The following is a 16,016-nucleotide window of genomic DNA, read 5'->3' as shown; positions in this document are numbered from 1 at the left end:
TGTTCAGTTAATACCATAGTGTTAAGTGGATTCTGCTTACATTAAATGTAAGAAATATCTAGGCTGTGTGGTCTATCCAAGTATATTCTCAGAAATTTAAAAAATTTGACTATAAAGACATAAAATACATGAAAATTATCTTTTAACCCTTTAAAACTAAACACATCTTTACAACCCTATCCTTATCATGTAATATTCCTCATTACAACATGTACATATTGGCACTTAATATTTGTAAACTCTTGTCAATTGCTTTCACACTTTCCAGATGCTTCCTTTCCAAAGAGTTTTAAATGCATTTAATGAACGACTAAAAAAAAGAATGCTAAGATATAACTCAGTAAATCAGTAACTGTCAGAAACAAGGCCCCAATTTTGATTCCCAGATTACTACTATAAGAAATAGAGAACAAACCATTGAAACCTCAATCTTAAACTTCTTTTCAAAATCTCAATTGTGACTACGTATTTTCTGAAAATATCACAAAAATTATATGACATCGCAAAGAAAAATTCATGACATAATTCTTAACCATATCCAAGTGACTAATAACTATTCAATAATTTTTTAACTGCCATGTTAACATAGATACATTCTCACACACACAAGCTAATGAAATAGAATAAGTCTGGGCCAGGGATAGACAAACTTTTTTCCACAAAATGTCAAACAACAAATACTTTAGCCTTTCCAGACCACATACATTCTGTGTCACATTTTTATTTTTCTTTAATGATCTTTAACAATGTAAAATTCATGCTTAGTCCATGCGCTATGCAAAAACAAACTGGACTTGGTCCATAGTCTGCCAACCTCTGCTCTAGGTGGAAAATAATTGAATTTACATAAACTTTAGATGGAAATATAAATAAACTATGTGCCTGTTTGTTATGCTGTCAACAAATCTGGAGTGGATACATGGAACTCTTTGACTTAACAAAACTTAGGGAGAGAGGATCTTAAGAGGCATCACAAGGAAATAAGCTGTCATCCTCCAGAGCTCCTGAAACAGAGGTACTGGAGACACAGGTGACCACCTGTCAGAAAAGGAATGATAAATACATTAAGATACAGGACAGAGAAGAATAGATTTCAGGTATGCACTCCAAATCTCAAGCCATATAGACATCCTTTCCAAATTTCCGGTGCCAATTAACTTTCGAGATGCTTCTCACATGGGCAAAATGCTCCAGGGAGAGCCCAAGTTGAGATGTGTTTATTTACTATTAGTGATTCTAAAAATTCTACCAAGTATTGCTTGGGAAATATGGAAGGAGAGTGGGTGTTAGTATAAGTAAAACACAAGGCTACAGTTACACTTCAATTTGTTCCACATACTTTTCTGAATTTCTGTCTACTGCTTACAAAGCATTCCTGTGGGCACTAAAGAAAACAAATGACATCAAATACACCTAGGCTTCTATACCAGTCATCTCCTGGCTGCATAACTTGAATGGTACATACTAACAGTATAGTACAGTACCTTATGCAAATGACATTTGATAAATTATTTAATTTTAAAAACTGTGTGTTCCTCAAAAAATTAAACATTGAATTACCATATGATCTAAAGATGCCATTCCTAAGTAAATACCACAAATAATTGAAAGCAGGGACTTGAACAGGTACTTATATCCAAATGTTCATAGCAGCATTATTCACAATAGCCAAAAGGTGGAAACAACCTAAGATTCATCAATAGACAAATGCACCCATCCATAAAGTAGAATATTTTTCAGTCAAACAGAGGAACAAACTTCTAATATATGCTGCAACATGGATGAAACTTGAAAACATAATGCTAAGTAAAATTAACCAGACACAAAAGTACACATATTGTATGACTTCACTTACATGAAATATCTAAAATAGGCAAGTTCATAAAGACAGAAAGTAAATTAGAGGTTATCAGAAACTGAGGGAGAGGGAAGTGAAGAATTATTGTTTAATGGATACAGAGTTTGCTTGGGGTAATGAAACACATGGGAAATACATAGCAGTGACAGTTGCACTACATTATGAGTGTAACTAGTGCTACTGAATTGTGTGGTACAAATGGTTAAACAACATTTTTACATTATATATGTTATATCACAATAAGAATTATTTTTGTAGGGTATTTGCATTTTTAGATTTAAATTTTTGTAGGGTATTTGTATTTTTAGATTTCTATAGGATCATAAATTATACTTCAAATCACATAAAATAGTCAGATGAATCACAAATTCATCTGAATTTGGTGCATTCAGATGATTCATCAACTTTCAATTTGATTTGACCAACTTTCAGTAAGACAAGAAAATAAACGTAATGAATAAGCTATGCTAATAGAAAAGTATTCAGAATGGATAAAGTAAACAAAAAACATTTTAAAAAACCAATATACATATTATTATGTTTATCAAAAGAAAGCATACAAGGACATAGATTTTTATATTATATGCTAAAATAGTAATCTTTTTGCCCATGAACAGACATTACTTGTGTAACAATAGAAAAAAAAAATGTTAAGCTAAAAAGAGCTGTGCTCAGAGTACCACATAGTCTGACTCTATAAAGTTATTTAAAAAATACAGAAAAGTTGAGTTTAGGAGCTAAAGAGTTCTACTGATAAACATGCCCAGTAACTTTTCAAAAATATTTGTTTATTCGGTTGTGCCAGATCTTAGTTGCGGCACATGGGAACTTCTATCTTTGTTGCAACCTGTGGGCTTTTTTTAGTTGTGGCATCCAAACTCTTAGTTGCGGCATGTGGGATCTCGTTCCCTAAGTCAGGCCCCCCTGCACTGGGAGTGCAGAATCTTAGCCACTGGGCCCCCAGGGAAGTCCCCCAGTAGCTTTTATTATTACCCAAGAATTCAATACGTGTGCATTATGATATTTAATGATAAAATATCCCTGGAAAAGTACACAGCACATAAGTTATTCTTTTCTCCATTTTATAAACATTTCTTTTAAATAAATGTATACTAGCTATTTTCTAGATACTGATTCTTGGTGAGTCTGCCATATGACATATTCTCCTCTCTCTGTTTTTAGAGACCTCATTTCAAGAACAGGTATGTTCCCTAAAGTATTAGTTAAAGCGTTTGTTAAAATTCTAACCAGTGCAGTGCTGAAATCAGACACATCAGAAATCACCCTGAGTTTTACGGATCTCTACACTATCTACAAGGTTTATACAAGTCAATTGCTTCAGTGGAGACCAAACATTTATCACATTTCCCTGACATAAGAATTTACTATGAAATAAAGTGAGAGGGAAAAACAACTTAGTCCTAGTTTTACTGGTGATCACCTCTTCCTCACTGAGGTGTTCACAAATCAACTAATAACCTATTTTAGAATTTTGCCCACAATAAAAAAAAGCACAATTTTACATGTTGGAGAAGCCATCATCTTTTTCTTTTCTTCTGGGGGAAAAAAAAAAATATTTCCACTCACAGTAAAACAAAAAAATTAAAATCAATTGAAATACCAGATACTTAATTCTGAGTTGTTTTCATTAGATATAATTTAGGAACACATTGGAGGAGCAAGACAAGGAATAGAGGGGAATAATGATAATAATTTAACTACATTTATCTGTTAAAAAAATTATAAAATAAATTCTAAATGTACGTCCAAGGATGTTCTTACTCATATGAGATGTATTCTGCAATCAAATGCTCTATCTCTGAGCTCTACCCCCAGGAGATATCTTCCGAAGGATTTAAAGGCAAAGTTTCATGATGTGTTCTACTTACTTTGAAATGCAAATCCAAACTACAATGAGGTATCACCTCACACCAGTCAGAATGGCCATCACCAAAAAAAGCTACAAACAATAAATGCTGGAAAGGATGTGGAGAAAAGAGAACCCTCTTGCACTGTTGGTGAAATGTAACCTGATACAGTACGGAGATTCCTTTAAAAAACTAGGAATAAAACTACCATACGGCCCAGCAATCCCACTACTGGGCATATACCCTGAGAAAATTATAATTGAGAAAGACACACGTATCCCAATATTCACTGCAGCATTATTTACATATATAAGACTTGGAAGCAACCTAGATGTCCATCAACAGATGAATGAATAAACAAGTTTGGTACATACATATAATGGCATATTACTCAGCCATTAAAAGGAATGAATTTGAGTCAGTTCTAATGAGGTAGATGAACCTAAAGCCTGTTATACACAGTGAAATACGTCAGAAAGAGAAAAACAAATACTGAATAAAAATTCCATAATGAATATATATGGAATCTAGAAAAATGGTACTGATGAACCTACTTGCAGGGCAGGAATAGAGACAGAGATGGAGAATAGATTTGTGGACACAGAGTCCACAAGAAGGAGAGGATGGGATGACTTGAAAGAGTAGCACTGAAACATATATATATCCATATGTAAAACATATGGTAATGTTTCACATATGAGAGCTAGTGGGAAGCTGCTGCATAATAAACGGAACTCCACTCGGTGCTCTGTGACAACTTAGAGGGGGGGGAGGGGACATATGTATACTTACAGCTGATTCATGTTGCTATATGGCAGAAACCAACACATTATAAAGCAATCGTTTGTTGTGTTTGTTCAGTCCATAAGACATATCTGACTCTTTGCAACCCCATAGACTATACCACACCAGGCCTCCCTGTCCCTCACTGTCTCCCAGAGTTTGCACAAGTTCATGTCCATTGAGTTGGTGATGCTTTCCAACCATCTCTTCTTCAATTATCCTCCAATTAAAAATAAATAATTTTTAAAAGGAATGTGGATTAAAGAGGAGAGAAAAAAACTAAAAGCTGTCATTCACTGACTGAAAAAAAAATTTTAAGAATTCATTATGCTATTCCTGCAATTTTTCTGTATATTTGAATATTTCCTGATAAGATTTTGGGGGAAAATAAGACCCATGACACTGCTCTGCTGGCCATGATCCATACTCACAACACGGATATATAACTTATGAACAGTATAACTAGCTGAAAGCAATAGATTTAAGACCCCAGAAAATCTATTTAAGTTTAATTACTTGAAATGTACTTCATTATTATCAATCAGATCTGAAGAGAAACCCTGCCCATAAAGTTACAATTTAAACCTATCACAGTATGGTGGAAGACATAGGCAGTACCCAAAGAGAGTGAGAAAGACACCTCAGCAAATTCATTTATTTTGGTCAGAATCATACAGGTAGGCCTAAAATACTCTAATGTACACTGATGTCTTGTGAGCAAGAACTATGAATTCCATCTAACACCTTAGATGGAAAAAGCACATCTAACACTTTAGATGAAAAACTTTAATGAACTGGTAAAGCATTTGTTAAATCAAATCTGAAACCTTCACTATTCAGCATAAAACACCAGAATATTCTGTCACCAAGTCACTTCAGTCGCTCAGTCGTGTCCAACTCTTTACAACCCCATGGACTGCAGCACACGAGGCTACCATGTCCTTCGCCAACGCCTGGAGCTTGCTCAAACTCATGCCCATTGAGTCGGTGATGCCAGCCAACCATCTCATCCTCTGTCGTCCCCTTCTCCTCCTGCCTTCAATCTTTCCCAGCATCAGGGTCTTTCCCAATGACTCTGCTCTTTGCATCAGGTGCCCACAGTTTTGGAGTTTCAGCTTCAGCATCAGTCCTTCCAATGAATATTCAGGACTGATTTCCTTTAAAATTGACAGGTTTGATCTCCCTGCAGTCCAAGGGACTCTCAAGAGACTTCTCCAACACCTCAGTTCAAAAGCATCAATTCTTCAGTGCTTTCTTTATAGTCCAACTCTCACATCCATACATGACTACTAGAAACACCGTAGCTTTGACTAGACAGACCTTTGTTGGCAAAATAATGTCTCTGCTTTTTAATATGCTGTCTAGGTTGGTCATAGCTTTTCTTCCAAGGAGCAAGTATCTTTTTATTTCACGGCTGCAGTCACCATCTGCAGTGATTTTGGAGGCCAAAAAAATAAAGCCTGTGACTGTTTCCATTGTTTCCCCATTTATTTGCCAAGACGATGAGACCAGATGCCATGATCTTAGTTTTCTAAATGTTGAGTTTTAAGTCAACTTTTTCACTCTCCTCTTTCACTTTCATCAAGAAGCTCTTTAGTTCTTCTTCACTCTCTGCCATAGGGTGGTGTCATCTGTGTATCTGAGGTTATTGATATCTCTCCCGGCAATCTTGATTCCAGCTTGTGCATCATCCAGCCTGCAATTTTGCGTCATGTACTCTGAATACAATTTAAATAAGCAGGGTAATGATATACAGCCTTAACGGACTCCTTCCCCAATTTGCAACCAGTTTGTTGTTGCATGTCCAATTCTAACTGTTGCCTCTTGACCTGCATACAGATTTCTCGGGAGGCAGGTAAGGTGATCTGATACTTCCATCTCTTTAAGAATTTTCCACAGTTTGCTGTGATTCACACCGTCAAAGGCTTTGGCATGGTCAACAAAACAGAAGTAGATGTTTTTCTGGAACTCTCTTGCTTTTTTTGATGATCCAATGGATGTTGGCAATTTGATCTCTGGCTTCCCTGCCTTTTCTAAATCCAGCTTGAATACCTGGAATATCACAATTCAAGTATGGTTCAAGCCTGGCTTGGAGAATTTTGAGCATTACTTTGCCAGCGTGTGACATGAGTGCAACTGTGTGATATTTTGAGCATTCTTTGGCATTGCCTTTCTTTGGGATTGGAATGAAAACTGACCTGTTCTAGTCCTGTGGCCATTGTTGAATTTTCCAAATTTGCTGACATATTGAGTGCAGCACTTTCACAGCATCATCTTTTCAGATTTGAAATAGCTCAACTGGAATTCCACTGCCTCCATTAGCTTTGTTCATAGTGATGCTTCCTAAGGCCCTCTTCACTTTACATTCCAGGATATATGGCTCTAGATGAGTGATCATACCATCATGGTTATTTGGGTCATGAAGGTCTTTTGTGTATTCTGGGTATTCCTGCCACCTCTACTTAACGTCTTCGGTGTCTGTTAGGTCCATACCATTTCTATCTTTCATTGTGCCTATCTTTGCATGAAATCTTCCCTTGTATCTCTAACTTTCTTGAAGAGATCTCTAGTCTTTCCATTGGATTGTTTTCCTCTATTTCTTTGCATTCATCGCCGAGGAAGGCTTTCTTATCTCTCCTTGCTATTCTTTGGAACTCTGCATTCAAATGGGTATGTCTTTCCTTTTCTCCTTTCCCTTTCGCTTCTCTTCTTTTCACAGTGATTTTTAAGGCCTCCTCAGACAACTGCTTTGCCTTTTTGCATTTCTTTTTCTTGGGGATGGTCTTGATCACTGCCTCCTGTACAATGTCACAAACCTCCGTCCTTAGTTCATTAGGCACTTTGTCTATCAGATCTAATCCCTTGAATCTATTTGCCACTTTCACTATATAACTGTAAGGGATTTGATTTAGGTCATACCTGAATGGTCGAGTGGTTTTCCCTACTTTCTTCAAGTTAAGTCTGATTTTGGCAATAGGGAGTTCATGATCTGAGCCACAGTCAGCTCCTGGTCTTGTTTTTGCTGACTGTATAGAGCTTCTCCATCTTTGACTGCAAAGAATATCATCAATCTGATTTCGGTGTTGACCATCTGGTGGTGTCCATGTGTAGGGTCTTCTCTTGTGTTGCTGGAAGAGGGTGTTTGCTGTGACCAGTGTGTTCTCTTGGCAGAACTCTATTAGCAGTTGCCCTGCTTCATCTTGCACTCTAAGACCAAATCTGCCTGCTACTCCAGGTAACTCTTGACTTCCTACTTTTGCATTCCAGTCCCCTATAATGAAAAGGACATCTTCTTTGGGTGTTAGTTTTAGAAGGTCTTGTCGGTCTTCATAAACCATTCAACTTCAGCTTCTTCAACATTAAATATTAGGGCATAGACTTGGATTACTGTGATGTTGAATGGTTTGCCTTGGAAAAAAACAGAGATCATTCTGTCATTTTTGAGATTGTACCCAAGTACTGTATTTTGGACTCTTTTGTTGACTATGAGGGCTACTCCATTTCTTCTAAAGGATTCTTGCCCACAGTAGTAGATATAATGGTCTTCTGAGCTAAATTCGCGCATTCCAGTCCATTTTAGTTCACTGATTCCTAAACGTCGATGTTCACTCTTGCCATTTCCTTTTGACCACTTCTCAATTTACCTTGATTCATGAACCTAACATTCCAGGTTCCTATGAAATATGGTCCTTTACAGCATCGGACTTTACTTCCATCACCAGTCACATCCACAACTGAGCAGTTTTTGCTTTGGCTCCATCTCTTCATTCTTTCTGGAGTTATTTCTCCACTCTTCTCCAGTAGCATATTGGGCACCTACCAACCTGGGGAGTTCATCGTTCAGTGTGAGACCTTTTCGTCTTTCATGGGGTGCTCAAGGCAAGAACACTGAAGTGGCTCGCCATTCTCTTCTCCAATGGACCACATTTTGTCAGAAATAAAATATCAAAATATTCTAAAATGGAAGCAAAGGAGCAGGAACTATGAACACTGAAGGTGGAACTGAGAAACCTAAACCAGAAAGAGAAGAATTAAGAACAATATCCTTGGTGATTCATCACCATCATCACAACATCATCATCACAATGACAACTACTGAAAAGACAAAAAGAAGGGCCTGAGAATGAAGACATGGGAGTTGGATCCAAGGTGAAGGTAGCTGTCATAGAATAACAAGGCAGAGCAACAATAATATAGAACAATTTAGAAAAATCATACATGATTTCAAGTGAAAAAGAAAAAACAACAAGTAAACAAACCTAAGGTATACTTTAGAAAAGATATAGGAAACAGGGCAGTAAGATTAGGAAAATTATCAAGCTTCAGTTCAACACATATCTAGTAAAATTCTAAATTTATTGGATTGATCCAACAGAACCAAAGTGGATGGTCAATGATTCTGATCTTAATAATTAGAAGACATTATCCTTCAATTAGGAAAATGAGGAAAGTAACATCAGAACAATTAAGCTAAAGTTGATACTTTGGTAGAAAATAAGTAGATTTGTTTCTCTGATCAGGTAGATTAACAACCATTACATTAGATTTCAAGCTTTAACAAAGATGACAAACAAGTTTTATTTCATATGATGAATTCAACTTCACATGCATTGGGAATAATAATAATAGCTAATGCTTCAGTTTAGTCCAGTTCAGTTGCTTAGTCATGTCTGACTCTTTAAGACCCCATGGACTGCAGCCCGCCAGGCCTCCCTATCCATCACCAACTCCCAGAGTTTACTCAAACTCATGTCCATTGAGTCCGTGATGCCATCCAACCATCTCATCCTCTGTCGTCCCCTTCTCCTCCCACCTTCACTCTTTCCCAGCAACAGGGTCTTTCCCAGTGAATCAGCTCTTCGCATAAGGAGGCCAAAGTATTGGAGTTTCAGGTTCAGCATCAGTCATTCCAATGAATATTCAGTACTGATTTCCTTTAGGATAGACTGGTTGGATCTCCTTGCAGTCCAAGGGACTCTCAAGAGTCTTCTCCAACACCACAGTTCAAAAGCATCAATTCTTTGGTGCTCAGCTTTCTTTATAGTCCATAGTCCAACTCTCACATCCATACATGACTACACAAAACACCATAGCTTTGTCTAGGTTGGTCATAACTTTTCTTCCAAGGAGTAAGCGTTTTTTAATTTCTTGGCTGCAATCACCATCTGCAGTAATTTTGGAACCCCAAAAAATAAAGACTGTGACTGTTTCCATTATTTCCCCATCTATTTGTCATGAAGTGATAGGACAAGATGCCATGATCTTAGTTTTCTGAATGTTGAGTTTTAAGTCAACTTTTTCACCCTCCTCTTTCACTTTCATCAGAAGACTCTTTAGTTCTTTGCTTTCTGCCATAAGGGTGGTGTCATCTACATATCTGAGGTTATTGATATTTCTCCCGGCAATCTTGATTCCAGTTTGTGCATCATCCAGCCCAGCGTTTCTCATGATGTACTCTGTATAGAAGTTAAATAAGCAGGGTGACAATATACAGCCTCGACATACTCCTTTCCCGATTAGAAACCAGTCTGCTGTTCCATGTCCAGTTCTAACTGTTGCTTTCTGACCTGCATACAGATTTCTCAGGAGGCAGGTAAGGTGATCTGATAATCCCATCTCTTTAAGAATTTTCCACAGTTTGCTGTGATCCACACAGTCAAAAGCCTTAGCATAGTCAATAAAGCAGAAGTAGATTTTTTTTTGGAACTCTCTTGCTTATTCAATGATCCAATGGATGTTGGCAATTTGATCTCTGGTTCCTCTGCCTTTCTGAATCTAGCTTGAACATTTGAAGTTCACAGTTCACGTACTGTTGAAGCCTGGCTTGGAGAATTTTGAGCATTACTTTGCTAGCATGTGAGATGAGTGCAATTGTTTGGTAGTTTGAGCATTCTTTGGCATTGCCTTTCTTTGGGATTAGAATGAAAAGCTAATGCTTAATGAGTGCTAACTATGGCAGGCACCCTTCTATACATTTTACACATATTCATTCAATTCTAACAACCCTAAGAAGTGGGTATTATTGGACTTCTCTGGAGAACCAGTGATTAAGACTCTACACTTCCACTGCATGGGTCACAGGTTTGATCCCTGATGAGGGAACTAAGATCCCACATCCCACTCAGCCATATAAATATAAAATAAAAACTTTAAAAAGTAGTTATTATTATTGCCCTCATTTTACAAATAAGGGAACTGATACATAAAGAAGTTAAGTAACCTGTTGAAGTCACCTGACTAGCAATTAAAGAAGGCAGGATTTAAATCCCAGAAGAGAACACTAAGGTATGCCCCTAACCACTGTGCTGCTCTGTCCCCTCAAGGAAAGATGCCAAGATCAGGTCTGGATGCATTAACCATCTGAATAAATGTTAGAAAAACATTGGGCTCTACAGTGATGTAGACCCAGGTTTCAAATTTCAGCAGTTTCAAAGTTCACAGTTCACGAACTTTCAGACTGCCAACAAAATCATGTTTTAAACACTTTTACTCTGATATTCAAATCCCTAATTACAACCCAGGGGGTAAGATGCATTCTACAGAGCATACTGTACCTCTTTGACGATTTTCACCCCTTTTGGATCCTTGATATTAACAGCTATACTCTAAAAATTAAAAATAAGCATATTAAAATAATATCATAAAGAGTTTTCTTTATGATAAAGAAAAATTACTGACAGTTCACTAAGAGAGCCATTCATATCATCGATTCTCCTCTTAAAGTAAATGCATTGTCCTTAGAAAGAAACATTTAATTCATTTTTACTGATTTTATTTGCAATTTGGATATGTCAAAATGATAGCAAGGATTACAGTAAAATGATTTCAAATAATGATCCCAAATGTAGACAATAAGCAATCTCCAAAAGAATAACAAACATAAAAGAATCAAGTGATTTCTCTCCTTAATAAAATTATTTCCATTCAAAAATCATTATAAATTCTCACAATATGTTTTAAGTTAGTAGAAAAGGAAAATAAAAAGGTCTACTGTTTCTATTTTGTAACTGGCAAATGAATAGAATAAAATGTCACTTCTTGAAAATATTACTTATATCTACAAAAAAAGGGTAGAAATAAACAAGCCACAATGATATCAAAGTTTTGTTACTACAAGAGGATTATAGAAAGAAAGCAAAAAGAGGGTAATATTCTTACTTTTTTATTTCGGTTAACACTGAGAAAATAAGTACTTTCTGTCCCCACAAAAGGTGGACCCCAAGTTCGTGTATCATCACCAGCTCCTGAAAATAACAGTATGAGCTATTTAACCTTGGAACATCAAGAGATATTTCAAGCCAACAAATTTACTCATTCATAAGTTCACAGATGACTAGGAAGATCAGCTTAGTTCAGTGGAATTAGCAACCTAAAGGAGCCATGGGAGCTTGTTAGAACTACCCAAATTCTTTGCCTGTTCATGTAAATCACTAAATCCTCCCATATCTTCTTTCACTAAAATCTAACCTGAAAGTAAAAATCCAGAACAGAAAATCCAAATGCCAGTTTGAAGGGAAAAACTTAATCTCCTAATTCAAGTCAGCTCGTTCAGTGTTTTTGGCACTAAACGTGCAAAGTGTTAGGTCTGGAAAGAATTTGTTATATATAATGTAAATCAGAAAGATGACAAGTAAGTCTTTATAAACTGGTATTTGAGGCTAGGTATAAAATAATGATAAATAAATAAATCCATTTTTTTAATCCTGCAGTAATAAACCAGAAAAAGCAAAATAAGCAACTGCGGAGCAAATGTAAATAATTTAAAATACTAGCTTAGAATAAAATTTTAGTCATCAGGGTCTTGCTTCAAAGTAAAATGTTTAAAACCATCAAAAATAGGGTATTTTCTTTGAGACATCTACTTCAAATGACCTGAAAAGTACTTGTGTTTGATTCAAAGACAACACTACAGAGTTACAAAAAAAATTTTTCTTTGCACAAAAAGCAAACAATGTAGATGGAACACAGAAGGTGAATTAACAATTAATAGGCACAAATTAGTATAACAAATTGAAAATTTTATAAGTTCAATTAAATATAGATACTAGAAACTAAACACTACCTAAGTATTACTAGCCCCTCGAATAAGAGATAATTTGTAAGTATGGGTTAAAGTTTAAATTCTAATCTCATTTAAATGACATAGTTAATTTATTAGGCCATTAAACTTTACCCACTGAAACTGATAAAGAAAAACAGACACAGCCTTTTAGAAAACAAAACAGAAGCTAAACAATAGACTCCTTGATTTAAAAAGAAAAACAAAAAGAAAAAAAACCTCACAAGAGAAGGGAAGAGAACAAGAGGACAAAAGAAGCATTAGTTCTAATGGGGATGAACTGTAAACAACACAAAGCAATAAATGCTAAGTATCAAACTGAACACATGTTCAAAACATCAGGGAAAAAGAAAAGTGCAAGAGTCCACAAAAACAACCTCCCAGTAATAGACCAGTTAGAGTCTTCAAGGAAAATGTATGTGTGAATATGAATCTCCAAAACCAGCCAAGACCTCCCAGAGTCAGGAGACAGTCCAGCCACTTCTATTTTTCTGAAGGTCTCAATACATTAAAAAAAAAAAAAAATTTTAAGGAAGCAACATCAAGATAAGGTTAAAATTAGCTTAATTTAAATGATCACATTCATCCCTGATCACATTCATCTCTCGGGTGGAGATAATGTCAGAAATCTAAATTGGAGGCCCACATGGCTTTCCTGGGGCTCTCCCAGTGGCTTATCAGTAAAAAAAAAATCTGCCTGCAAGGGAGGAGATGCAGGTTTGATACCTACGTCAGGAAGATCCCCTGTAGGAGGGCACAGCTAGCCACTCCAGTATTTTTGTCTGGACAATCCCATGGACAGAGGAGTCTGGCAGTCTATAGTCCACCGGGTTGCACAGAGTCAAGCACAACTGAAGCAATCAAGCGTGCACATCCACATGGCTTCCCTACCAGGCCTGTGCCTCGTGTATGTTGTTGTTGTTGTTGTTGTTGTTGTTTAGTTGCTAAGTCTTATCCAACTCTTTTGCAACCCCATGGACCGCAGCCCACCAGGCTCCTCTATCCGTGGGATTTCCCAGGCAAGAATATTGAAGTGGGTTACCATTTCCTTCTCCAGGGGATCTTCCCAACCCAGGGATCAAACCCACATCTCCTGCATTACAGGTAGACTCTTTACCATTGAGACACCAGGGAAGCCCATCCCCAGTATATAATCCCCAGTATACAAACCAGGGTTTAAGAGAAGCAGAAAGGGAGTGCTGATGGCACATCAAAGGTTAACAGTCACAAGCTTGTAAAACTAGCAATTTGAGAAACGTGTTTTATTTGACCCACACACTATTTAAAGTTTTTAACCATCTGCCATGATTTCAAAATCCAGAAGCAGTAGATAAAAATTCAGACTTCTTTTTTTAAATGATATTTCAAAATATTCATTCATTCAGCAAAGATTTACTGGGTGCCTACTAGGTCATAAGCACCACTCTCTGCAGAGCAGACACAGCAGTAAATAAAGACCAGCATCCCTGTCCTCATATCCCTGCCTCCTGGGGACAACTTTGAAGTAACAGCAGCATCATTTGATGCCCAGACCACTTCATTCATTTAGGTTACCTCCCTGGCCCTGTCAGCATACAGTTTACACTCACCAACCAACTCAAAAAAAAGGGGAAAAAAATATACTTAAGCTTGATATGTTCTTTGATTACTCAAATAAGAATAATCTAAGTCCCAAGTCAGAAAACTACAACCAAATTTAATTCAAGAACTGAGAAAGTGGAAGTGGGAAAGTGCTAGTTGCTCAGTGGTGTCCGACTCTTTGCGACCCCACGGACTGTAGCCTGCCTGGATCCTCTGTCCATGGAATTCTCCAGCAAGAACACTGGCATGTGTAGCCATTCCCTCATCCAGGGGATCTTCCCCACCCAGGGATCGAACCCGGATCTCCTGCACTGCAGGCAGATTCTTTACTATCTGAGCCACCAACTAAATTTAATTTAAGAACTGGAGAAGTGGGTACTAAAAAAGACTAGCTCTCCACTAAAATTTGAAAATACTGCCAAGTCACTTTTCCTCATATCTGTTGAATAATTATCTCAGAAAAAAACAAAATATATGAACATTAAAATGTACTGAGCAGAAGGGTTAAAGGAAAGAGAGAAATCAGTTAGGAAAAGAGCAATAAACCCTGCTAGGAAAAAAGTTTGATGCCTAGTGTATAGCTATGGGACTTAATAAAGTTCTATATAAGGAAAGGGTCCCCTAGGGTGGAAAGGGAAAAAATAACAATGGAGAAACAGGTTTAAGCAAATAGGGAAGAGTGATTTCTAAAATTAATAAAAATACTGTCATTCCTTCATTATCCTCAAGGGTTCCAGCACCAACCAGGACTCCAAAATTGGCGGATGCTCAAGTCCTACAACTGGCCCTCTATACCCACAGGTACAGCACCCCCAATTCTACCAACCACAGATCATTAAAGTTCACAAGTCCACAGACTCAACCAACCAGACACAAAGGGCCAACTGTACAAATCTTTAACCTAGAGACCAAGGGAAATAGCAAGAGGAATTAGATTGACTATTCTGCCTGTAAACGGAAAGACCCCATGGTTGAAATTAGAAAGTGTGTGGCATTGAAACTGAATGGCAAGGTGGTAATTAGAAGTTTTGTGGCAACTGTTAAACAAAGAAAGAAAAAAACATGTTCAGTTAGAAAGTGAACATTATTCAGCGTGTATCCAGCAATGACCAAAAGCAGTAAATATCATGGACTGGATAAGTGAAGCACTATCTCTGGAAAGCAGGATTCACCAGGCTCTTCTATCACCTGGAGCCTGACAAAGACAGGGTCAGAAAAATGTAATATAAAATATATAATATCCCTCGTGCTGGTCAGAGAATCTTTTGCTAACTGCTTGGGCCTCCTAAGAAGATTTAGCAGAAAGTTGAATCTTCCAGATCAGGTATTCAACTTTATAGTGTTTAATCACTTATGGTGAATTCATATGTTGATGTAATTGCAATCTAGTTTCTTATGGGTCTGATAGAAACATGCACACTATTCAAGAAGGCTGGACCATTTTCATTGATTTGAGAATTCTGTTCCAGATCCATAAGCATCAGAATTTTTTTTTTTTTTTTTTTGCCATGGTACATGGCATATGGGATGTGGAATCTTAGTTCCTGGACCGGGGATCAAACCAGTGCCTCCTGCAGTAGAAGCACAGAATTCTGACTATCAGACCACCAGGGAAGTCCCAGCATCAGATCTTGAAGGATAAATAAGAACACTGACTTTTGAAACCTTCCAAACAAGGTTTGAAACCTTCATAAACAAGCTGTTTATGAGACGATGCAGAGAACGTGGACTCCTGGTTTAAGTGCTTATTAGAGAGAAAAGGAACGTAATATGACACTTCTCTAAGTAGCTTCATCAATAGTAACATGAATTAAACATCCAAGAGTTGAGAAGGCACCAAATAAGAGTGAGAATTATGCACCCAGTA

At 37.1% G+C, this 16,016-nt stretch overlaps 1 protein-coding gene across 28 annotated transcripts in view; it reads right to left on the bottom strand.

Annotated features, from left to right (window-relative positions):
- Window positions 1-16,016, bottom strand: part of SUGCT (succinyl-CoA:glutarate-CoA transferase) — a 782,676-nt gene that overhangs the window by 753,860 nt on the left and 12,800 nt on the right. For all 28 annotated transcript variants that reach the window (XR_011487375.1, XR_011487378.1, XR_011487383.1 and 25 more), the window contains exons 4-5: window positions 11,668-11,753; window positions 11,064-11,114 (exon numbers count right to left, since the gene is read on the bottom strand). Coding sequence is in view for 18 of the 28 variants with exons in the window: in XM_070466730.1 (XP_070322831.1) it covers window positions 11,064-11,114; window positions 11,668-11,753 (137 nt within the window). In the remaining 10 variants the exon portion in view is untranslated. The remainder of the gene's footprint in view (window positions 1-11,063; window positions 11,115-11,667; window positions 11,754-16,016) is intronic.

This window comes from Odocoileus virginianus, chromosome 1 (assembly GCF_023699985.2).
Source record: "Odocoileus virginianus isolate 20LAN1187 ecotype Illinois chromosome 1, Ovbor_1.2, whole genome shotgun sequence".
Taxonomy (NCBI): domain Eukaryota; kingdom Metazoa; phylum Chordata; class Mammalia; order Artiodactyla; family Cervidae; genus Odocoileus; species Odocoileus virginianus.
The sequence above is the reverse complement of the archived record's forward strand: the minus strand, read 5'-3'. Positions and strand labels throughout refer to the sequence as shown.